Source organism: Sphaeramia orbicularis, chromosome 5 (assembly GCF_902148855.1).
Source record: "Sphaeramia orbicularis chromosome 5, fSphaOr1.1, whole genome shotgun sequence".
NCBI classification, from domain to species: Eukaryota; Metazoa; Chordata; class Actinopteri; order Kurtiformes; family Apogonidae; genus Sphaeramia; species Sphaeramia orbicularis.
Window position 1 is genome coordinate 23,146,914 of NC_043961.1, and position 26,817 is coordinate 23,173,730.

The window sequence follows — 26,817 nt, forward strand, 5'->3', positions numbered from 1 at the left end:
GGATCCAAACTCTGGTCCCTCTGCCCTCTACAGCCCAAGGAGAGGATGATGCGCTTCTCAAAACACAATGCATTTCTCACGCTCACCTGGTTTGCACTGCAGCCGCTGGCTTCCTGTGACTCCATACATGTTGAAGCAGATTAGACATAGGCTCAGACATCACCATATAGGGATGCGAGTGCCATAGCCTGGGCTCCTACTGGATTTAGCTAGCAGGCATGAAACTGAAAGGAGCTCCTCACATTGACTTTAACAGGATTTAGCTAGATGAAAGGCTACAGTGAAGAACGGAAGGATACAAAGAAGAAGGACAGAGAAAAAGCAGCAATAAAAGAAGAGGAAGGAACCGCAAGAGGATATAGTGAGCTGAATGGCGGGCGAGAACACTCAATGGGACTCAACAAAAAAACAGTCTAGATCTGTAGAGGTGCCGGTGAATGTCAATAAAAACACTTTTCAAGAAAACAGAAAGGAACAGAAAGGTAATAACAGCGGTCTGGCCCCTGTGGAAGTGGTGATGGGACATACAGCAGGAGCAGATGGGACTCAGGAGTGTCAACGCAACAAGGAGGAAAGTGGTAAAAGGGGGCCCACAGGTGGTGAGTTAAAGCAGAGGCACTGAGCTGGAAAGGAGAAAAATAGTATGAAATTTAGCTTGAAGGCAGCAAGGGTTGAAGCGTTGAGGGACACGCATAATAATCCCACGCAAAACACAGATGAGGTGACAAAGTGAAGGGAATTCAGAAAGCAAACAAAACATTAATCATTTACATACACACACAGGCACAGACAAAAAGGTGAGTCCTAGCTTTCCCAATTGAGATCACGCACATGCCGGTAGAAGCTAAAATGATGTTTCATGGTCAGCGGTGTGATTATGCAACAGCATTAACACAAGCATTTGAACACACCTCCGTATTTGCCTGGGAGGTGGGTCACCCAGCTGAACTAATGCTAATGTGCCAATCTGTGCTTCTTTCACCTCAGAGGGAAGCTTCCTCACTGTGCGTCTGCTACGCCCTTAAACAAAACAGCAGCAGGAGTACGCAAATAAACAGCTAAACAGGTAAGAAAGCAGAAAATAAAACAGTAACGTGCATACAACCTTAAGAATATTATCAAAGGGCTATATTAAAGGGAGTTGTTAACAAATGAATGCATTATATAGTATATTGTGTTAATTTAATTACTCTGATATTCAGATATTTCCAATTGAAAATCTTACATTATTTGATTCCTGGATTTTATTTACTTAGAACTGTCACACAGACCCAGAGTAAAAAACACCAAAACACAAAATGGAAATTTAAGTGTCTCTCCAGTCACCAGAACTAAACATAACCACCGTCCATTTCTGTCAATCATGAATATGTATAATCTCAGTGTAATTTGTCAGTAAGAAATCCACTGCTTTTTCTTAATTGCAGTGTTTATTTAATACACTGCGTTTCTAATCACAATCACAGCGTTCTAACCACTCATAGCACTTGTGGGAATTTGATAGGAGGCAATAGAATACGGCCAATCATAATTACAGAAGTGACATCATTAATAAGTCTAAAACTTAGCTAGGGACATAGGGACAGGGAAAAATACACACAAGCTTGGTTTAATTCATCATAGATGTGACAAACTGCCTAACAATGTGTTCCTTCCCACATCATTTGTGTTAATTTACACCTATTTACCATCCAAAGTTCCAAAGCGTATAACTGAAGAGGCCAAAATTAATAAATGACACCTCATTTGAAAGGTAATAAGCTTTATTATGTGGCTTAAATACAACCTGGACTACATACACGCATGTTATTAGCTTCAATTTATTTAGGTTTATTTATTTAATATTATTACTTAGTTTTGGTTTTGTTTGTTTATTTGTTTGTTTGTGTTGTTTTTAATTTGATCTTGTAGTATTGTTATTGTTGATAATGTTGTTTTGTTTGTTGAGTGTTCTTAAGAAGCAAATATAAGAATGAATCACATTGTTTTTATGCCTGGAAATGGATACTGTATGTATACTGTATGGAATGGGAGGACCCCAGGAAGAGTAGTTGATGTATTGCATCAGCTAATGGGGATCCTAATAAGTAAATAAATAAAATTGCTATTAAGGTGATCCAAGTTATAGCATGCCTATATGAGCAAAAGTTTTTTTTGTTTTTTTTTTTAATTTATTGTAATATTTTTTTCCTATTACAGGCAATTAACATCTTTAATGAAAAGAGAGAGAGAGAAAAAAGTAAATAAAAATAAAACATAGCAGACAAAGATGCATCTTTGTCAGCAAATGTTTTACTGTAGAAACTTTAATGTATTTAATACAAAATGTTAACTGATAGGAATGGGGAGGTTAATATTCAATCCAAACCACCAAGTTTTCCCATCTCCAACCAAGTTCTTCTACTGCCTAAACCTATACATTTGCAATTGCCTTGATTCAGTGACACCTTTCATTGAAGTGTCATTGAAAGTCAGATCTTCCAAATTACATTGAGATTATACATATTTGTGCTTTGTAGAAACATAATAGCATGATATATGCATAGATGATAGCCATGGGACTGGATGAACAGACAGTTATAGCCTAATTTTAGAATCTAGTAAATTATTTCTGACTTTGGAAAGTATATTTATCAAAGTAATAACGCTAAAGATCTGACTATTGTCTGATTTGTGGCGTTATCAGATCATTCAAGTGATCATGTAAACAGCATAATGTGACATGCTTTATCAGATAACAGTAGTAATCTGATTATGAGAAGTCTGATTAACACACCTGGATTTGTCCAAAATACTCTGATGTCTGTGTGCATGTATCTCCATTAATCTGATTTATTTCATTCTTTTACATCTGAGCATGGTTAGCAGGGCTGTGTTAAAATATTTAAATCACAGAAAACAGAAGTGATATAGTCAAACATGAGTGGAAGACAATAACATGAAGTTATTGCCGCATACTCTGAAAGAAATCCAATAATAGGCTAAAACATGTAAAGTGGTGTTTTTTTGATTATCACATTTCTGAAGTGGATGTCAATGTGTCAGATCTGATAATTACAAATATCTGATTACTCCCAGTTATCGCATTTTTATGGTAATGTAAATGGGCTCACTGGAACAAAGAACATAGCAAAGAGGATGTCCTTAAGAGTTCAGCCACTAAACATAAAAGTAACAAACATGGTTTTAGCATTAGTTTAGAGCAGTGGTGTCAAACTCATTTTAGCTCAGGGGCCACATTAAGCCAAACTGGATCTGAAGTCGGCTGGACCAGTGAAATAATAACATAATCACATATAAATAATGTCAACTCCAAACCTTCCTTTTGTTTTAGAGTGAAAAAAGTAAAATTATGCAATGGAAATGTTTACATCTACCAACTATCCTTGAAAACAATGTGAATAAAATGAACAAACTGAAATTTCTGAAGAAAACTAAGTGCAATTTTAACAATATTATGTCTCAGTTTATCATTTACACATGTAAATTAAGCCTTACAGATCACAGTGGATGAACAAATACACAAAACATCTAATAACAGGCAGAATATTGGTAAACTTGCATTCAGACATTTCAAAATGTTCATATTTGTTCAGGTTACTCACATTTTTGTGAAAAGATAGTTTGTTTTAGTGTAAATACAGTAAAATGACATGAAATTGTTTACATTTACAAAGAGAAAAATTTGGAGTTTTGAGTATTTATAGGTTATTATGATAGTATTTTACTGATCTGACCCACTTCAGATTAAACTGGTTTGTATGTGGATCCTAAACTAAAATGATTAACCCTTTCATATATACTGGTCACTCCAGTGGACAGCTATTCTACAGCTGTTCTCTTATATATTCATGGATTTTGTTGTTCTTTTTGTTTTTGTTTTTTTGTTGTTTTTTTTTTACACATATCTTTATTAAAGTTTTAAGACACTACATATCTTTTCTGACATGAATTGGTAACATTATGTTGATCTCCCCTGAACATAAACCGCCAGAATCACAAGCCCTCCCTATAGTTTTCATACAATTTATCAGTAAATACATGTTTCTGTGCGTCAAAAATTAAACGTGTGGTGTCCAGCTGAGTGGACATTTTTGCAACTTCATGAAAAATAGGTTCATAAGCATTTTTTTTCATTATTATTTTTTTTAATGTATTTTTTTATTACTTTTTATTTATTTTTCAGAAGAAAATTTTCAGTTGCATAGTTTTTTTCATGCCTAAAGAGGAATAAAAACACTCAGGAAAAAATTTTTTGATTAAGGTTCTCATAATTCCTGCATGAAAGAGTTAATATCTTCAGTGTAATTTTTGCATTTCACAAACTCATCCCAGGGGCCAGACTGGACCCTTTGGCGGGCCGGATTTGGTCCCCGGGCTGCATGTTTGAGATCTCTGATTTAGAGTCTAATTTAAATATTCATGGCTGTGGCATTATCTTGTGATTTACCAACATAAGTAATCATTCACTACTCGGGTAGCCTTAATACATACATACACCAACAAGAAGGGTGAGTTGAAGAAAAATGTCATCATTTGTGGCAGCTCATAAAAATTACAGAAAAAAGCCTTAAGCCCCAAGAACAAAATGGATGTCGAGTTGGACAAAACATCCATCTGCCACTTTCTTGATGGCACCGGCACAAAGCAATAACGAGGTTATTTGGCTGTTGGTATTTGCTGCCTGCTCCTGCTTCATGCCTACAGGTGATGTGAGGGGAAACCTCAATAAATTCAGCCATTCTGTCAACAAACTGTTCTATATGTGGATATGAAGAAAGTGGAGCTATTTATTTTAGCATGGAAAATAAATATGTCCCCGCTTAAAAAGCCGGGGCCTAAATTCAAACAAAGCTGAATGGTCTGGTAGACCCAGCTGAGCTACATAACATCTCACATAGTATTAAATGCACATGGGGATACACGCGGGGTGTGATTCAAACCCCCCCCCCCCACCAACCCACCCCATCATTTCTTTTAGACTTTACCTTAGTATATTGTTGCTCTTCATATACGCTATACCCATTTCATTTGCTTTCTCTTCACTTTCTTTCAGAGAATAATACTGCTTAAGATAATGAATGCTGTAAGGGTAGATACTGGGGAAGTGCGCAAACAAGAAAGAGGAGGCTTTGTCATCTCAGGCCTGTCTCTGCTATTCCATTCCAGTATTACACTCGCATCAATTCCACCCCTCTCCGCACAATGAGCCTGAGACATCAAAGCTGAGGCTGAGAGGGAAAGAAGGAAAAAAAGATGGAGAGGAGGAGACAAAAGTGTTAAAAGCAACCGAGGGGGAAAGACTGACACTGAAATACCTGTTTTTGTGGAGATGCATGACGTCATACAGAATACAGTGTGATTTTTTCCGCTGTAGTAGCCACAGAGGGCATTTCAGTTTTCAAGTACACAAGTCACTCTAATATTCAGAGTCCAAAATTCACAGTGGTCTGAAATAAAAACTGAATATTCATGCGTGCAATTGAACACTAACAGCATTCCCTAAAGCAGTAACTGTCAAATACATTAGAGCGCTGAAAGTAAAAGGAACATAGTTGTCTTTTATTTGTTTTTTTGTTGTTGTTTTTTTTTTAAATTAAAAATAATGATCTGCAATGAGAGTCAAACAATCTATCTGGTACTTCAAAGGTTGTATAACTGTCAGCATATGGAGGCATATTTGAAGGCCATAAGCTCTGACTGTCTCCATTTTAAAGCAAATAAGAAGAACATCACTCTCATTATATTTTATTGACACACAGAATCAATAATTCTTGCCCTGTCACCATCAAGTAGCCGAAGGCATGATTACAATTTCAGTTCCTGCTCATTTTTTTTCAGTTAAGAAGTGGTAATTTTTGCGGAAAAAAAAGAAAGCTAAATGCAAATAGGCAGTTCTCTCTCTCTGCTCTTATTGTGAAATGATTAACATTCCCTCCACAGATCAGAGCAGGTTTCTCAGCTCCCCTGGTTGAAATGCTAATATGCTTTCAACCCAGTTTAATGTCAATCCTATTCTACTTTTTTCCCTGTTAGGGAGGAGCTTGCTGTCTCTATTTCCATACACAGCAGCAGGAGGAACAGGCAGAAGGCTTACTCCCCCATCTGGATCTGGGGAATCAAACCAAGACAAAAAGAGAAGGAGGAACAGGAGGGGGGTAAAGGAGGACCCTCTGTGTCCAAGGAAGGAATGGTTTAGGAATGGGTACAGCTTGAAAACTTGACTTTGTTTCTCCAAAAATTAACTTTCAAATGATTTAATAATAACAGATGAATAGATGGTGGCCCTTTATCAAAAGAAAATGATACATTTTTGTAGTTTCTCCTCTCTCCCCTATCGATCATTTCTTTTCATCCACTTTATTCATTTTTATTTCCCCCCCACACTGAGTTGAAATCATGCAGACCAAACACAATCTATACTCAGTGGAATTTTGAGTGAGGCAGTGTATCACCTGCTGCGCTGTTAGGGTCGGTGGGTTTTTAAAATTCATCTCTAAAGGTGTGCAACAACATGACGCAAAAACTCTCTCAAAATGCTGCAGTTTTCAGACTATTATTAACAGTGAATCATCCAAAAGACTGAGTTACTGAGGACTGGCTTTGAGTTTAATTCAAGTACACAACTGACACGAATGGCAAATTTAACTTAAGATTAGAATAGAAACAACAGTCTATATATGTGTCTCTATCTATACATTCTAGGTAGGGGTGCGCATCACTAGGTTCCTGACGATTCGATTCCAATTCCGAGGGTTACGATCTGATTATAAACCATTATGGATGCACCCCGCAATTAATTATTATTTTCCCCACTGTATAAGTACTTGCTACGCAATAAAAAAACAGAGTGTCAATTTAACTCTTAGAGAGTTGAATTTAACACTGTTTCAGACAGCATTTGGTCCCACTCAAAACTAGAAAAGCACTGGGAGAGCGCAGACCTCCGCCAAGGCAGAGCAGTTGTTACCCCCACCCCTGATCACCACCAAAATTTAATCATGTATTCCTTGTGCCAGTATCAACATTTCCTGAAAATTTGATCAAAATCCTTCCAAAACTTTTTGAGTTATCTTGCCAACAGACAGAGAAACAAACTAAAAATCTGCCCCCCCACCCCCCGATCACCACCAAAATTTAATCATTTGTTCCTTGTGCCACTATCAACATTTCCTGAAACCTGATGAAAACATAACCTCCTTGGCAGAGGTAATTAGAGTTAAATTTACTCTATGGCCGGTGTAGAATTTTCAGAGTTAATTCTACTCAATTCAATTTAAAATTAACAATGAAATCTGTAAAAACATTTAACACTGTGGTGTTTTCACACTGTTAGAGTAATATGATTACACTTTATAGAGTTATTTTACTCCACATTTAGTTTAAAAATGACTCTATAATGTGGTAATATTGAAACAATGTAGAACTGCAGGCATTCCCAAGGTGGGGGTCATGAGATGACTTTCAGAAATTTCTTGAAGTAGCTCTTTGATTAGTAATAGGAGATTAAGTGTATTATTATTACACTTATAATTTGAAGGGAGCTCAATTGCTCCTTGGGTTTCAATCATAAAGAGCTAAGTCCTTACAGTAACAATCAGTTACATTGTTCTGCCCCCAGGTTTGACTAATGGTGTCACATTAAAGAAAAAAAACAAAAAAGGCCAATAAACGTTGTAAAACAGACACATTAACCTAAATAAACATTAACACAACCCCCCCTTGAACCCCTGGACATAAAATAAAACACAATGAGTAAAATGTCCAGTACCCACAATGCAATGCAGCAGTAGACTAGCACTAATCATCACTCTGTAGTGTTAAATTTTACACTGCATCTCTGCAGAACTTTACACTGGCTTTTCACCTCACTGTTAGAGCTGGTTTACTCTCCATACAGCTAAAAATACTCTATCTAGGTTAAAATAGTTTGACTCTGAAATATTGACACTGCATTTTTTTCTGTGTACTTTTAAAACTAAGTGCATTTCTAATGATCCATAATAAAAACAAGCTGATGAATTTGCTTCCATTATCTTTTATTGAGACAAGAAATCTGTGTCAACTGGAAGGTTATACATGTACCTGGCAACATATTGGATCGTTAAGAACCAACAGGGAGATCAACATGCTTGAACATGTTCATTGTGTTCCCAAAATACTTCATTGGTGTTCGATACACCCTGCAAATACTGTGGATCTCTCCAGTTCCCCTTTCCCCTCGACTGCATAGAAACCAAAATGTTTCCATATACTCATATACTCACTTTTAACCAAGTCGTAGGCGCCACATGGATTGTTTTTTTCTGCCATCTTTTTGTTTTGAGTGTGCGTCACCATAAACTGTTTGGGGCGGTGTGGCGGTCGTACTTGAGTTCTGCCTTTTTTTTTTAAATTTTATTTAGTGCTCAACAAAATATTGTGACAAGGGTAACAAAGACAAACAAAAGAGAATTCGCAAGACACAGACATTAAGCAAAACAAAGACGGGTGCAAACAAAGGGCTATTTACAAGTGCGTTTGTGTGCGTGTGTGTGTGTGTATATAAAAACATAAATGTGCAGTTATTTATGATTTTATTTTTAAATTTTTTCTTTTGTGTGGGCTTTGCAAACCCAGGTGGAAACAAGAGAGAATGAGAACAAAATGGCCAGTCTAATAAGTAAAAGGGTTAAAGGATATGAGTATACAGAAGTGAGAAAACAGAAAAGGGTTTTAAATAATAGTATAGAAACAAGGTTAGGGGGAAAAGAAAGTAATAAAATAAATAAATAAATAAATAAATAAATAAATAAAAAAAAATAATAATAATAATAATAATAATAATAAATAACAATAAAAAAAGTTCTGCCTTTATTTAGTTACACCATTAATATTATTAAATTTAACATTACATTCAGAACAAAAATTTTTGACATTTCTGCATCGGTCCATAATCATGCACGTCCGCATCGCAATGCATCAAAGAATCAATTTTTTTCTGCATCCCTACTTCTAGGACAGTTGAAATGGGAGCTATAGCTAGATTCTTCAAATCATCGAGCTAAGTGCAATATAATAACAGCTTTTGCCTTCGACACAAGGTGTTTGAGCTGCAGTCATCCAGCAGTTACAAACAGCAGCTCCGGTAGAACTGTATTATTACTATAAATCTCTTGTGTTTAGTCTTCTATCCCCATGTGCTTAGGTTAGGTGTCCTTTAAAATCAGTCGGCAGTTGCTTCTTTTTTGTTGGGGGGGGTGCATTTACTGCCAAGTCAAATCACAATGTGTAAATAACATTTTACGAAGAAGAACAGACTGAACTGGTATCAGATGACACTCTGTATTCCACGCAATCAAAGACTTGCCAGAAACGCTAACATACAAGCAACCTGAGATCAGTCCAGGGAGGTGGGAATGACAGCCGCGGGGAATTTGCAGCGTGATGACTGTCAACACACCACCAGCGCTGCGGTATCATTACAAGGCTCTGTTCTTAGTTTGAAGTTATTAGCTTTCTGAAATCACTTACAATACACTCAAAGCTGCCACTCACCCCAAGAACGCGTTGCTTTCAATCTGTATATGTGATTGTTTCTGTGCATATTATCTGAGTTGTATATGAGTCGGTGTGAATATGCACGTGAACATGCCTCTTGATGTAATAATGACTTCTGAAAGCTGTATGTTTACAATACAGAACAGTAATTTATCATGCTACCGCAACTGAATATGATGGCACATAATCATACAGCCTCCAAGAGTCTGTTTGTCTGAGTGAAACATGGACATATGCCAAGGTCCCTGCTCTAATGAGTGTTGTTGTCACCACGACAGAGTGCTAACCAGATCGAGCTTTATGAATGTGCTACGACAAGACACATGGCTGCAATATATTAATTAATTATATTACATTAATATATTATTATTATTGTCATGAAAAAGACAGAGTTTATTTTTGTTTTTCAATATGTTTATTTCTGTTATGAAATGGACAGAGCTTATTTTCGTTTTTTAATGTTTATTTTTGTTATGAAATGGACAGAGTTTATTTTTGTTTCGATATGTGCACAATTACTGTTATGGAAAGGATGTAGTTTATTTTAATGTGAAACGCTGCTGCAATATGGACAGTCTGTCCTTGATATGTACAGCATTTTTGTGTTTTATGCATGCGCAGAATTTAGTCTGATATGTGAGGATTTTTGAGTTACTTATGGAATCTGACATAGGAATTTAGGGTAGGTGAAGGATGGAGTAAGGGGGTGGGAGATTAGAAGTTAAACTTCATCCCGCTCCTTTTTGAATGGTTTACTTTCTTTTTTACATAATTCTTTTGTTGTTTGATTTTATCATTTTATTATAAAATATTCAAAATAAATAAATACACAAGAAAAGCACTCAGAGAGCACAGACCTCTGCCAAGGCAGATCACCCCCCCCCCCCCCAAACAATCACCACCAAAATTCAATCATTTGTTCCTTGTGCCAGTATCAATTTTTCCTGAAAATTTCACGAAAATCCATCCATAACTTCTTGAGTTGTTTTGCTAATAGACAGACAAACAAACCCCCCCCCCCCCCCCCCCCCCCCCCGTCACCACCAAAATGTAATAATTTGTTCCTTGTCCCAGTATCATCATTTCCAGAAAATTTCATAAAAATCCATCCATAACTTTTTGAGTTATCTTGCTAACAGACAAACAAACAAACTGTGACGGAGCCCCCCCTTTACTGAGTGCGGACAGTGTGCACTCACACACACACACCCAATACATGCCACGCACACACAATACACACCACGCACACACAATACACACCACACAATACGTGTCACACAGGTACATGCCACACACATCCAGACAAGTACACGTCACGCGCGCACACACACACACACACACACACACACACACACACACACACGCATACAGTAGTTCGTACAAGGGTGCACACTTGTCCGTTCTACACATCAACATATGCACACATTCGACATTCAGGCTGGACACTCACCACATGTGCTGCTTCCTGCAGACTGACCCCGAGCCGGCCAAACAGGGGCGTAGCGAGTGCCGCCGTTTAATAAAGGGGGTGTCGGGCGGGAAAATGGTCACCTGACCATTTAATTAGTGGTTTCCACTTATTAAGGTTATTTCTCTCTGGTAGAGAGTGGTATATGATAAAACTAGAATGGAAAGGTTAAAGGGGGTATTTTTCTTTATTTCTCTTGTGTTTTGAGGTTTCGTCTTCTTGTGATTTTCTGAGGAGAAATCATGTTTGTTTAATTGATTGCTGTGGGTCATGCCCAGTGGGAGGGGCTTTTCCTTATATATGTCGGCCATTTTGGCTTTGTTGGGTGTCTGAAAAAGCTGACGACACATTGTGGGTGTTTTGTCAGTCTGCAAAGAGGTTTTTTTTTTAGTTATTTCTTTTTCCTTTTTCCTGTTAATATTCTGTAAATAGCTGTCACTGGGTTTGGGAAGACTGGAATAAAAAAAAAACCTTAAAAGGAAGACCTTCATTTTTTTTGTTTTTTTTCTCCGACTAGCCACATTATTAAAATTACCAAGTTGAGCCACGCTACACAAACAAACAGACAGACAGACAGACAGATTGACAGACAGGCAGACAGACAGACAGACAAATCCCGATGAAAGCATAACCTCCGCCGTTACACTTGGTGGAGGTAACAATATCAGTGATAATTCAACAGGTGGTAGAGTTGTTTCTTTTATAAATCTGTTGTTTTCTCTGAAACTCTACTCCAAAGTAAGGAGCCAGTCTTGCTCACCAGATTCAAGTTCAGAGACAAACTGTGCAAAACAGACTTTTCTAGTCATTAGTTCCTACCTTAGGGTCTGCAGTGAGCAGCTTAAAGGCCTCGTACACTTGTCTCTCTTGGACTCCTCCACCCAGGTCTAGAAAGTTGGCTGGCTTTCCTCCATGCAGGTCAATGATGTCACATGTGGCCATGGCCAAGCCAGCGCCATTCACTGGAAGAATTCCTCATGTTAGTTCAAATAATTCAATGAAAAGGTTTAATGTGAATGACTGATACAAATACAATACAAATAAATGCATTGTGTGTGTACCTTCAAAAACACCACCGTCTGCCTGCATTATCAGACTTTCTTCCTGTTTTGTCATGTATTTAAGGTGGTCAACATTTAGGTAGTGTGTGTAACACCCAGAAAGTAAAAACATTTTAATAATTTTATCATTTCAATGCATTCAGCCCTTAAAGACTCAGAGCTACTGCTGTGTTGACATGATTGATTTTTTCTCTAAATCTAACCTTTCTTAAGCAATATATCATCATTTATAATAAAATTGTCTACTGCATTTTGCATTTTTCAGTGCAAATCAGGTATTTTCTCATATTTAATTCACTGATGATAGGATGTCCATAAAAGCTCTGAGTAAATAAAAAAGTTATTATACCAAAACCAAGAAAACATGATCACTATATCAATATATCATTAACTGAACATAAAAACAAGCATCTACAACCGCTGTCATTTGTCAAACTAGATGGGTTTTATTGGTGAATCAATATTGCAGAAGGTGACAGTGTTTCCACGTTCCCTACGGAGCCAAACGGGTCATATCTGATGATGATGAAAAACTGAGAAACTGCATTTTACCTCAATTATTTTTACATGTATTGATAGACTTAGTGGTTCAACAGTTATTACATTTTAGATCAGTAAATGCTTTTGGTCACTGGCAGTTATTTAAGTTTATGAGTTAAAAAGGTAATTGTAAACTAGTATGGTCTTAAATGTAACTATAGTTAACATAAAATAGTTAACATACATCAAATAAAAATCCTATACAAATTTGCTGATAAAGATAAGTGCTAATAGAAGTCAAGTGCTTCAAGATGCTGTTCAACAGTGGAAAATGATGTGGAAGTACTAATTCTGATTTGTGATGTCTTTTATACAGCTGAATGGAGAATATTATCTAAATTATGGAAAATCACCATGGTTAATAAGGCAATTAGGTCTTAACTATGACGACCCTAGTTGTCTTCTCAGCCTGCTCTACTGTAGGTCTGTGCCTGTTACAGTGGTGCAGCTGTATTCACTCAGAACCTTCCTGTAAGGTTGTGTGAAGGTTTGGTCATGTTTATTTGTACTTTAGAACATACTGTTTCATGGCTTTGTTGCCACTAATTTTACTCTTCTCTAGTTCACTCAGTGACCTTTGCCCTTTTTCTCTCTTCAGTGAGCAGAGAAGAAGAGAAAAGGTTGAACGGTTTGTTTACAAGAGAGAAATCTTACATATTATATATTAAATGCGTTTGTGTTAATATCTAGATTTCAGTAAACAAGTGGCATTTACTGAGGTAATTTAGATAAACATTATTTTCATGCATCCATCTAGTTAAAGTTTAGTATGAATGCCACTAAAGCTACATTTGACAATTACACCAGGCTGGAGTTCAAAACGACATCACTCGTCCTTGGGAGGACAGACTGCAGTCATAAGTTAATTAAGATAACACTACCGGTGCCAAAGGAAAGATGACATGCATCGTAAGAACGCACACAGAGGAATCCAGCAGTAAGTGATCAATCAAAGACAAGCAAAGAACTGAAAAAAATGTCCTGCTTAAAAAGTGAATGACTTGAAAATCTTCTAATCAGGAACATTCAATGCCTCAAGTTGGGCAACACAGAGAAAATGTGATTATGACTCGACTCGCGACTTTAAAGAAAGAGCGTTGATTAAAAGAGGTTCTGCTGCGCTTTTTTGCGGCCTGTGTCATCACTTAGCCAACCGCCAGCAAAGCTACCCTGCTGAGTTGTGCGGGAGCCAAATGCACAAAAACGTCTTACCTCATTTGGTTTAGCCAAGTTGAACTTGGGTCCTGGCAAGCTCCCCGACCGAGGTCTCAATAAAAGGGAAATTCACTTTAACAGCTGTCACTTTGGTGGCTTACAGAGCTCTTAAGGAAGCTGCAGGGCCTTAAAAGCTGTTGTTACTTTAAGAGAAACTGAGAGCTGGGGAAGCAGGATGGATGTGTGTGTATGTGTGGTTGGGGGTGTAGGGTGGGGGTGGGTGGGGGTAACAGACATCTAATGTGTTTATGAGACTACGGGGTAAGAAGCGAGAGCACCTGTTAGTGCTGCTGTACACTGTAAAAGCTTTGATTTATGACAAGAGAGGGGGCCTTTAATGAGAATGCTAACAATCTGGCTCACTGGAGACTTTCTGGGCGGATTATAGCTAATTAGAACGCATTGGTTACGGCAGCATTCCTTCTGGAGTCCTCAGAAAGCTGCTTGTAATGTGGACTGGAGTAGAGCCCAGGCTGCCTTTACTTCGACGAAGTTTTAACTATGTCCAACCTTTTCACTTACACGACATAAGAGAGGCATTATAACCTTATGCCAGGAGTGATTGGTTTTATAGGTGGCGTATACGTGTGCGTGAATCAGTCTGTCCTGTAGCAATGTTTTATTTCCCTACCGAAGCAGGCGATGTTTCCGTCCAGTCCAATATATTTGAGGTCCCACTTGGCTGCCTGCATCTCCGTGGGGTCGCTTTCAGTCATGTCGTCCATAGCGAACACTGCCTTCTGACGGAACTCAGCGTTGTCATCGAAGTTGATCTTTGCATCAAAGCAAACCACTGGGGCAAAGACAAAGAATGATGTGGAAGATGATAAAGAAACAGTTAGGAAGAAAGACAGCAACAGAGGAAGACGGCGGGCAACGGTATAAGAAAGAGTAGAAGCACTTCATACATAAAAAGGCAACCAATTATCGTCTCTAAAACCTGAAATTAATGAACTAAAGGCTGTAGCCTTGGCCTACAGGTCTCAATTATTTCAGAGGTTACCTCACGGAGGCTCGTGTTTTTGACACTGCCTCTGAGGGATAGACTATTATGGTAAATCGGCGTTTCTTTCCCACTTCAAAGCCAGTGTATTTCAAAGAGACTACACTCATGAGGTTACAGTACCTGCAAAATTCAAATTAGTCAAAGGGTTTTCTGTACACAAAAATACTCCGGTAGTGACCAGAAATTGAAGCATTCATCAAATTACTACTGCATAATTTAAGTTTGGAATTTATTTGATATAAGTGTATGTTCAGAGCAAAACAAACTGAAAATGCATCTACATTCAAATCCTATTAGACTTTGACAGAGGAGGATGTAAAATGACAGGAGACCAGATGCATATTAAATAAACAATATTTATCTAATAGAATGAATAAACATACAAAGACTCGCGAGTCATTTCTCATTGAAATTGCTTATTTTCCATTTAACCGACACATCAATTTAACTAATTAACTTAAGATACAAAGATCAACACTGGGTTTACATGACAGATAATCAGATATGTTTCTGCTTTGACTAAATGGTTTTGCTTTATTGAAAAAAAAGTGTCAATCAATGTATACTCATTGTTAATATGAAATATCATTTGAACCATGGGCCACAAACAGAGTATGCCTGGTTTAATAATAACGTGGCAGTGGTAAAGCCTGTGAAACATCATGAGCTCATCAAATGGATTTTTTACAATGAGAAAAGAGGCAGCGAGAGACGGCACATATAATTGAAAAGGAAACATGACAACTGGCTTTGGGAATGACGTACAGATAAAAAGAAAATGTAAACAAAACACGACACATGCAGCACACAGACACCCCCCCCCTCCCCCAACTCCCTCCCCAGGGGTAAATCCTTCAGGTAAAGCAGCTCTCCTGCTACACAATTCCTCTTGTTTTTGTTTTGACACATCTATTATGGCGGTCCATCTACGAAATGAATTCCGCTATTACCAAATGAGACAAAAATACAAATTTGCCACCCATGACAAATATTCCTTTCCAATATACGCCTGCTGAATGCCTACCAGAAAATAGCTGTGCTCCCTTGTGAAATGTGAACAAAACGAAACAAAAAAAATGAATAGATTTTAATGTGAAGCTTGTCTACAAAGCCTGCCACAATCACATTCACTTCTTCTTCCTGTTGGTGGAAAAAAAAGCAACTCATTTCTCATTTGAAAGGACTTTTTTTTCCCCATTAATATTTATAAGAAATCATGAAACGACAAACTCCTCTTGTCAATCTTTGATAAAGCATACTTTGAACAAGAATATGCTTTTGAGAAGACTAAATAACATCACAGGTGTACTGTATCTTCACGATGCTGTTGTATATCTCAAAAGGACACATCACAGTCGGCCTGTGCTCACTGCCGCAGACAACACAAGCACACATATCTCTTCAGGCAAAAAAAACAAAGTTCAGTACAAGTTCAATGTAAGCTGCATTACGACAGCTATCCTATGCCTCATTATTATAATTTATTTCTCATGTGAATGATGAGCATGTGATACGTTAACCTATTCACCCCCTGTGTCATACTGCACTAATATAGTGTTCCAAGTGAACTGAGGACTAAAATTATGACTATAACTGTCGCTATGAATATTTTCCGTGTAATCATACAAGAAATTTATGTCAGGGAAGGGACGTAAATGCATGGAAAAACAATAGACATTACAGTACATTACGAGGAATAACAATAAAGTGATGAAGGACTGAATTTTGATGTCAGTCTCACTATGTTTGAAATATGAGGTGACTTACAAAACCCACAGGACCCATTTATTTATTTTTTTGGTCTCTTCTGTTACAAACTCCATTTAGTTTGTCACTATTGACTATAGATTCCCAACAGCCAAGTTGCAACACAAAGAAATGTTGCAGGACTTTGCATTTGAGTTGACAAATAAATTTGTATTGTGTGTATTTCAAGTGTTTTATTTTTTTTCTTTCAACCAGAAGCACATTTAACATTTAAAAGTGTTCATATTGCTATAATAATTGTACTTTGGCTCTATACATATACACAATTATTAGAAAATAAGAACAATGACATAGGCTGAATCCCAATTCACCCCATGGCCATCTCCCTTACCCCTACTCCTCTGTTTTGCGCATACACGTGAAGGGGTTGTGTTGTCCCGATTCTCAATTAGACGGAGGGGAAGGGCTAAGGTGGAAGGCTGTATAGGCCTCGAAATGGAGATTTTTCAGGACAACACTACAAATTTCCCATAATTCTGTTTGAATCATCAGCAAGATGGAGGTAAACACAGCCAAAAGTGCAGCAGTGTGATGAAAGAAACACATAAATGTACGTATTTTCTTCGTAAACAACTTAATCATTTGATCGACTGTTGAATGTCGTTTCAATGTGTTATAGATCACATTTCTGCGGCTTATAGTTGATAGCTGTAAAAAGATGACCAAAACAATGAAACAGAGATGGTTACAGCTACTGGCAGCACGGTGAATACTTTCAGAAACAAAGTTGTTGCATCTGTTTCTAGCGGCATCGATGACTGCTGAAAAGGTCTCGAAGGGTTGTCCCATTTCATAGGAGAATGTTTCAACCCCTACCCCTTGCAACTCCATTTAAAGGGGGAGTGCCAAGTGCAAGTTCCAAGGGGAGGGGTAAGAGGGAGGGTGAAGGGGTGAATTGGGATTGGGCCAGAGTTTGCTACTGCCACTTAAACTGAATTATTTTTCCTTAATTACAAAATATTTAATGTGTGCATGAAAAAAAATTGTGACTTGTCAAACATACAGTATATGTCTTCAAAATAGATGGTTTACCTGCTCAAGATAAAATATATAAATCAATGCTGATATGGTGGCATATTTACAAAATGTAATAATAGACAAACACGTTACAGAACACACAGTTAAAGTAAATGGCATTTTCTGTGAGCGATGCAGGTAAATATCAGGTTATGTTTGTATCTTTTGCATTTTTTAATTCAGCACATAATTAAAGTTCAGAGTGACTGAATCTGATCCTAATAGTAAACCTGAATATTCTATTTGATTCTGTGCAGGTCAGTGTGACATGCAGATAAAAATGAAGTCAGGATTACCTAGAGCAGTAACAAGAAAATACAGATTTCAATCAACACCTTATTAAAGCCAGATACTCATTAAATTGAGTTAAAGTTTCTGCTGTTTAGATATTTACTGAGAATTCTTTTCAGTCACAGTGATAAATGAAGGATGTGTCTGTAGCTATTTCTGTAATTTGTACAGCATTACTAGTTGATGATAGGCAATATGCCTCTAGTTAATCACCAATGATGAAATTACAGCAAATTTTGTCATACTATGAATACGCAAAGCTCTGCATCCTGAAACCCTTTGGTTTTCCATTCACGTACAAGTAATCTGTAGAAAATACATCAGCTTTCACATCGTAGCGGAAAAAATTATTAGACCATCAAAAGTCATCAAAAACAATGGTTATGCAATCAAGTACTAACTCCTGTGTGTATCATGTGACTAAAACAGACAGAAAAGAAAACATGGAATGCCTAAAAGCACTGTTTTTGGCAGTACAATGCCATAGCTATTGATGTAAGAACTGAAGTGATTTTAGTTATTATCAAGAAAACCATGGAAAATGGATAGACATCAGCTCTTAACCCTTAGGAGTCTGAGCCTATTATGGCCGTTTTTGAGTACTTTTATATACTATATAAACAAATGTTTATTACACCCATGTTTGGTATCTTTTTTTTCAGCATAACTTCATCTATCTCATCTGCCTATCATTTTTTCACTTTAACCCACTATATCAACACACAAGGCCAAAAAACACACAAAAAATATAAAATCCGATTTGAAAAATAGATATAGTTTATTACATAAATAACACAAAGATGCCTAATGAACCTTTTCAAAGACTTTAAAAATGAATACTGGTTCCAAATATTAGGTATATAAAATAAAAATTGCAATAAATTAAAACTATACTCAAATATTTGACATAAAAGCAGATCTTTACATAGGCGTTTTCTCCGGTTTTCTCATGCTACGACGTGTTATGTCATGTGATTCAGTCACAGGGCCATGACGGTGGACCCCTAAGGGTTAAATTAAACTCTTACGAGCTATTTTTGTTGTTATCATTATATTTGTCCCCACAAATGTACCTTTAGTTGTACCAGGCATTAAAACAAACAAGAAATTGAAGAAAACCAGGGTGGTCTAATAATTTTTTCTGCGCCTGTATAAGAACGCAGCATACGTACCTATATACAACAATTAGTGACAATTATTTTAATTTTTTCATGGATTTAACATAGATTCAAGAAAGGCAGTAGAAACAAAAGAAAGGCACGACATCCACAGGCACACATGATGCACACATAAACCGAGGACAAGTCAACACATAAACATACACACAAAAGAGGTATTTTCTATGATACCAGGTACCTTGTCCTTCGGGAGTCTCTCCGAGAGGATTGACTTCGACTTGAGTGGCGTCGACTTTCAGGAACAGATCATAGAGCCTCTTAATCTGATCTGCTGCCTGCGAAGTCCACAGAGGACAGTAATTACCTGATGGTTCAGCACAGAGCAGCCGGCTCAGCCATGGCCACTCAACCTCCCACACAGGCTGCATAAAACATGGCAAATCACCTTCACCATCACTTTTTGTTTTGCACCAATGAGTATGTCTTCATTAGAAAAGGAAGAAATGAATTTGTGTAGCAACTGTTCAGTAAAATATACATTAAAACACACGATTTGTTGCATCTAATCAGTCTTTATGTGCCTTTATGTAGCTTGTTTTATACAACTAGCAAAAATATTATAGAAATGCACAATATTAGTAGTATTAACATTAGTATTTTAAAAGTATCTCAAACCAAGCACTTGCGATACATCTTTAACAATGAGGGCACGCTGACATCACATTAAGACCCATTATTCTCTCTCCTACATAAACATACCAAAGCCCAGCTCTTAGCGACCGAGAAAAAGCAAAATGACAATGCTGACACTTAACGCTTTGTTTTTCTCCTTGTCCGTTAAAAATCAATTCTCATTCAGTATTCTGCAGAAGAAAAAAAAAATCATACACATTGATATGCCATCAAAGCTTACACATCTTTGCTGAAGACAACAGATTAAGGCGGTTTATATGTATTCCATGTGTCAAGAGTCTGAGCTAATCTTATTTCTCATGCCAGAGAGCCAGAGGAAAAGAAAACAAATTAGTGATATGATGCCAAGAAACAAAAGTCTTTGAAATTCACCAAACGCATACGCTCCCATACTGCTACTAGTGCTGGATGTCAAACCTGTTGTCTTTCTTTTTTTTTTTTTTTTTTTTAATCTGATTTTATTAGCACTTTCTACCTGGGTGTTACTTATCATTAAAATCGTCATATTTTGGTTGAGATTAATTGCGTTCCTGACTACATGACTTATCTACAAACTGAATATGTGGCACATTGGTAACAGTACTATTAGACATGTTAGTTCTATCAATCTGGCACTGCTTTGTATGATTGTCACTGCCAGAAATAACAATAGACCACCTGGCAAGTGTGTAGAGTGTAATGACACTTCTCAACTTTTTTCACTGAAAAACTAATGATAGACAAACTTTGGTTTATTTGTGATTGAGAATACATGTCTCTATGTGTGTATACTATATTTTCCATTGTACTGTGACCATTAAATGTTTCATTCCCATTACCTGTTTCTGCAGTGGTCCTTTGAAACCCAAATTAGTTGCCATGCGAAGCGCCTGGTCGTCTTGAACACCTTCAAATATATCTATGACTTCCTATAAGAGTAGTAGTGACAAAGACAGAAGGGGAAAAACAAATGGCGAAAAGAACGTTGAGAGAATGAGGGTCTCAAAGGCTGGGCTATAATTTGAGACATATAAAGCTGCCAACATGATAATTAAGTGGTGGCAAGCAGCCAGCCATGGAGAAAAGAGAGAGTAGAGACTGAAAGATGGATTTATGATCATCAAACCCTTGTATCCCATTGATGGAAATGCATGAGGGATGTTACCGTGCGTGTATAAAGATATGAGGTTGTAGTATGGGCTTTTGAACTTGCGTTTAATTAGTCCTAGCCAATCCTTTATAAACTCAGTCAGGATTATCCAGAGTTTAATTAGTCGTGTAAAAGGTGTACCGTTCTGCTAACATTTGTGTTCAACAATGCCGCAGCTGTGAAATGCCCATAGAATCTGAAATCTACCATGATATATATCTCAGCTGGCCCTTAACAATCTGCGCTAACATCTGTAGACTATAGGAAAAACAAGACAAATAACAACAGGAAATGCAGACAAAACCTCCATCTGTATGGCTTAACTGATACATCTGCTAACAATGACAAGGATCTGTTTTATCCTCAGTTATTTTGGGAGCTCAGCCAAGAGTCTACAATGGATTAAGGTCTGTAAATGGAGTCAAATAAATGTCAAAATCTCTCTTTTTTTTCCATTTACCAGGTGAGATCTCTGAGTAGAAAGGCCGTGAGTTGACACTTTTTATAGGAATTGGATTGAATACTAATAGAGTTTCATGTTGCAATACTGAGCTCAACCCACTTATTATATACCTTGAAGATGAGTTCTGGGGTGCTGGCAGCCACCTCCTCAATATCCATGCCTCCCTGGGGGCTGCCCACCATCACAGGGCCATTGCATGAACGGTCCATCAGGATGGCAAAGTAGGTCTCCCTGCTAATGTCCAGAGCCTCAGCAACCATCACCTGGACGAGACACGGTAAGAGACAGAGAAAGGGGCTGATGGAAAAATGGGGTCAGCTCTAAAAACAACCTGACTACGAGAACCACCCACTGTAGCTAGGGATGGGAACTGAGAACTGATTCCTGCTGAGATCCTGTTCCAAATTGTCTGATCCATTTGAAGTGTATGCCTCCAAGCTAAGGATTTCCTTTTTAGTTGTGCTGGAATGTTTTTTTAACCAGTTGAGCATTGCAAAAACAATGACATACAACTCATCGGTCTACACTGCCGGAAAATTGTAACAAGAATGATTCATAGCAGAAAGGAAGAAATGCTCCAGAGCCTGGATTCATAGTAGTAATTTCAAGTAAGAGTGGAAGCAACAACACTATACTGAAACAAATCTCTATGCAATACAGGGTTATATTCCAGAAATGCGGACTGTTCAACACTATGCATGAGTACCACTGCCTCTAAATGAGCAGTATCCATGTAACATAAGGTAAATATCCTGCTGATACATGCAGGATGCACACAGATATTTTTTTTTTTTAAATTTGACTGAAAGCTCTACAGAGATCCACTCATTTTGTCAGTTTTAGTGATACACATACAGGGTAATTCAAAAAGAATGAACCGATTTCATGACGCATTGCTTCAGTTTTCAAGCTTCATCATGGAATGAGTCAGTGACCATTTGAAAGAGGAGTTTTCTAAGTTTGAGCTTTTTTAAATGAAAAAGTGCCCCAGCGATGGATTGGTCGGAAGGGAGCCCAAGACCTTGCTCTTTGTGCTTGGCCTGCGAGATCCCCAGACCTCACCGTGTGTGATTTTTTCCTGTGGGGACACGTAAAAGATCGTGTTTATGTTCCGCCGCTACCCACTAACCTCGATGACCTTAAACATTGAATAATAACAGCGATCAACTCAGTGGATCGTGATATGCTATTACGCGTCTGGGAGAAATTCTCTTATCGCATTGATGTTACCCATGCTGCAGGTGGTAGCCACATTGAACACTTATAAGACAGGAAATAAAAGTTGATTGTGAGTAGAATACTTGTGACTTGGCTGGAGTTTTCTATTGCTTTTCCTTATTAAAATATTGCGTAATGAAATCGGCTAATTCTTTTTGAACAACCCTGTACTAAAGCTTGTTTTAAAGCTACAGCCTGCTTTTTCCAAAACTCACAATTCAGGTATAAACAAGGGAATCAGTGAAGAATTGTAGCTATATACAGAATCGGTACTAGCACAGGTATAAATAAAACCTTATTATTCCCATCCCTAACTGTGGCTTTAATGAAAATCTACTTTGTTTTTATTGACTTCTGTAGTATAATTAGCAAACCTTCGAAAAGCTAGTCTGTTTATATTACCTTATATATAGAAGTTAAGTACTACATTGACCACAGCAACAGTGGAAAATGAACAGGGTTGAAGCATAGCTCTGAGAAAATCTTATATACTGTGAATGAGAGAAATAGTGACTAACAAAGAAGAGCTAAGCTGCGAGTCAGACAGATAAGCAGAGAAAGGAAGCAAGCAGGAGACTCATTTGGGAAAAAAAAACTTGACAGGAAACTATCAGTTTTGCGCTGGTTAATGGGCTGCAGGTTTTCTGGATGGAGTGTTTGTTTGAACATGCACAGGCCTTATGTTCTGCTTCCACCCTATTGCCCTGTGAATGAGGATGGATAGCCGTCTTTGTGCGCCACGTTAACAGACAGCCTGCCTATCTCTGTCCAAATGCTGTCTTCTCCAGTCATTCAGAGCTTCTCTTAAGTTCCCCATTTGACTTCCATTTCTTCTCAGACTAAACATACTCCACACCAGCCTTTTTCTTTCTTCCCCTTAGACCTCTACTTTTCTCTCCTGAAGTAAACCCTCCTTCCACAACCATCTTCTACACCTTCTGTCTCATCCTCCCCTGTCTTCTCTCCACATCCCTCTATCAGTGTACTGACAGCAAATCCATGTAGTAGAAACACAAGTGCTTCCTCCTTTTCTGTGGTGTTACACTGGTACACTGTGGGTGCTATGGGTTGAAGGTTGATGCAAGCTCCATTGGCAGGTTGACAGCTAAGCTCTGGCTGTTATCTGACAAACCATCTTCAGACTAGACTGTTACTAGGGCTGAACAATATTGGGAAAAGTGACACTCCAATGGTCGTTTTTTTCCCTACAATTTACAGCCTGATATTAAACACGCCATTGGAATTTATTGGAACCATTTTGGACAGGATTAATAATTCTGATACGGATTATTTTGTACAGAAGTGCATCTGCATATAAAATAAAGTAATAATAATGATATACAATTCATTTCAACACAATCAAACAGAACAATAGGTGGGGGTTGTGCCCACTCTAAAGTGATTTTGGTGAATGACTAAGGCTGCCAACCTTGTCAATGCCTGCGACAGAAGTGACGCGAGCAACACATTTCTTTTCATAGTTAACTCATTGAACGCAAACGAGCCCAGCAACGCGTCAAATGCAATACATTGTTCGCGCAATAGTGGGTAGCTTTGAGTCAGGTACAGTTCAGGTGTCAAACCAGGTGATGCTCAGATCAAAATGGCTACTGCAGAAGAGTGTATTGTAATGTTTGTTGCACCAGACATTTTAAGGGTAGGAATACCGCGGTAACTCGCCCAGTGCATGGGAGAATTCTCACATACACAGCCATTGGTAAAGTTCAACCAGAACTCACTGAGCCCGTGTCACTTTTTATTCGTGAACATCCTGTTTGACCCCTCAGTTTAAGAGCACAAAGAACACATAACAGATTGTAATACATAACAATGTGGATTTTGAATTGGCGGCCCAAAAAAAACATGCCAAATATAGACGGTGGCATGTATGGCCTCTGAACTGCAGCAGAGATGGAATCAGGACGGGAATTCCAGTCTTTTGTTCGGCCTATGCAAATTCTAGACGGGGAGAGGCCTTTACGAATGTCTGTCTCTAACCTGCTGGCTTGAGTGGCTCGCTTTCTGCCAGAGACTCCAGTGAATGGTGAATCACTGTCATCTTCTTCTGGAAATGTAACAAAGGATTAAATAAAACTACATCGCTTAAGTATTGCCCCCACTAGTGACATGTGGTATTACATGCATTGCTGCGTCGCGTATCAAAAAATGGACAACATATTTTGAGATGCAAGCACGCATCATGGCAGCCAATGTGTCTCAATGCGTCACAATGCATTTGCGTCTGCGTGCCCTTGCAATGACTATGAAATGACCCTAAATATAAATGCGCAATACAGGGACCGTTGTCTTATAAGTTACATCTAGCACTCATGTTGCTAGGCTAGTGAGCACAATTAACTAACTTTCATTCACTCAGAAATTATGGTTCGTTTGGAGAGGTGTGAATGCACAATTAAAACTCTGATGTGGATTGTAGCAGTGAAATCTAGCCTGCCTAAAAATGTCGGTCTCGGTCCACTTCAAATTAACCAAATGCAGGAAGTGGACTACAATGCAGGGCATTGTGGGTAAACACAACGTAAACAAATGTGTGTATAGCACGATAGCTGGGAGAAATGGCAGTTCCATATTTTGTTTTCATGTGGTGGAAATGGAAGTTGCCCTGCATTAACCAAGAGTTGAATGAGTGTTCTTGTTTATTGTTTGTCTTGTCGTCTCCTTCAGTAGCTAATTCTTAATGCAGCACCCCCACAGATGAAGAGGGGGAAACGCTATTCAAAAGCTTTGGTTCATGGAGTGTGAAAGCAAACTTGGACCAGCTTGCAATTCCAATCAAACCCAGTCCCAAACTGTACCGTAGAGTCTACCAGACTATTAGTTGTGAAAATGACTTAAGTTTGCTACTTGCAGGAGTTTGTGTAACATGTTTTACTGACACTGAGGAAGTCTTAATGAGTAAAACAGCCGCAGATCTCTGTTTTGCTCCAATAGGTGGATTCATTGTTTGCATCTACCCGTTCTCGTGCCATAGAAAACATCCCCTTAGGACCATTCCCAGATCTAAGCCAGTACTTTGATCAAAGGCAGTGAACGGAGAATTAACCTAGCATACAAGTTTCTGGGAGTAGATGAAACCAAAGGAAGGCAGTGTCACAAAGGAATAATGTGTAAAATCCACATGAAGAGGCCTTATTCCAACTGTGGACTAAACCCAGGTCCTTCTTCCCGTGATTTAACAGTGTGGACCACTGAGCCACCATGTTGAGTACAGATCATCTCACTGAAGTCACTGACCCCAGTTTTATGGGGTTATTGTTCCCCAGTCTACGCATCAATTTGCAATACTTTACATTGCACACTGTGTAATGTGACTGTGATACCAAGGGAGAAAAGATGTGTGTCGCCCTAAATGTTCTAGATCCTTGTTATTGCCTTAAAGACAACTATATGGCTAATTTAAGGTGATGTTTTGTTTCACTCTCGTCTACAGCAAATATTCCCCATTTAATTTTGTTGGTTGTTTGCCTTTTTCTCTACATCCCTAAACCACAAAGTTACTTTGGAACATCCTTTGCCCCAGGGGATTTACGGAAAACTGACAAGTGCGAAAACCATTTGATTCCACTTAAACTCTGCAGGTAAAGCAGGAGGAAGGAGTTGGACGGACAGGAGGGGGTAGCAGGGGTAAACAGAGATGAGGAGAGACAAAGAAGGAGAGAGACCCACACACAAGCCACAGACTGAGAAGGCCTCATCACCTGGAAATGTCTGTTTTGAGGAGGTACTGCATGCAGCATGCAAGTAGAGAAAATGATATTCCTGCTTGTTAGTGGCACACAGAAACAGTTGTTTACCAAACACTTTAAATTCACAGAGGGCCCGGTTCAATTTATGCAATGAGCCATAACACCAGCTAGTGCAAACCCACAGTAAACAAGAGTGGACAGCTACTATTTTAACCTCGGAAAAAAACAAAAAACAACAAAACATAGAGCCACACTGCCTTCACAGTCATTAATTTTACAGAACTGCATTACTGGACTCAAAAAGCCTTGAAATGAGGTCAGAAAAAAAGTTGGGGAAAAAACAACAAGAAAGAACATAAAGAGAAAAACTACATATTTCTTTATTTTACAAAGAGCAAACGCTTACCGTCTTTACTTTCACTCCATCTTTAGGTGTCTGCTTTGTAGTCAGATTGAAACCCAGCATCTTATTAGCCAACTCACCAACTACAGCAGGACTGGAGGAAAGAGGTTATAGATTAAATGGCATGTTTTTATTGAGCAGTCTTGATTAAAAACAAAAAAGAAAACTAAAATGCAGAAAA

At 38.1% G+C, this 26,817-nt stretch overlaps 1 protein-coding gene across 1 annotated transcript in view; it reads right to left on the bottom strand.

Moving 5' to 3' along the window:
• Positions 1-26,817, bottom strand: part of suclg2 (succinate-CoA ligase GDP-forming subunit beta) — a 147,912-nt gene that overhangs the window by 58,402 nt on the left and 62,693 nt on the right. The window contains exons 4-9 of the mRNA XM_030134834.1: positions 26,640-26,730; positions 21,419-21,571; positions 20,535-20,624; positions 19,262-19,358; positions 14,456-14,617; positions 11,828-11,970 (exon numbers count right to left, since the gene is read on the bottom strand). Coding sequence (XP_029990694.1) covers positions 11,828-11,970; positions 14,456-14,617; positions 19,262-19,358; positions 20,535-20,624; positions 21,419-21,571; positions 26,640-26,730 — 736 coding nt within the window. The remainder of the gene's footprint in view (positions 1-11,827; positions 11,971-14,455; positions 14,618-19,261; positions 19,359-20,534; positions 20,625-21,418; positions 21,572-26,639; positions 26,731-26,817) is intronic.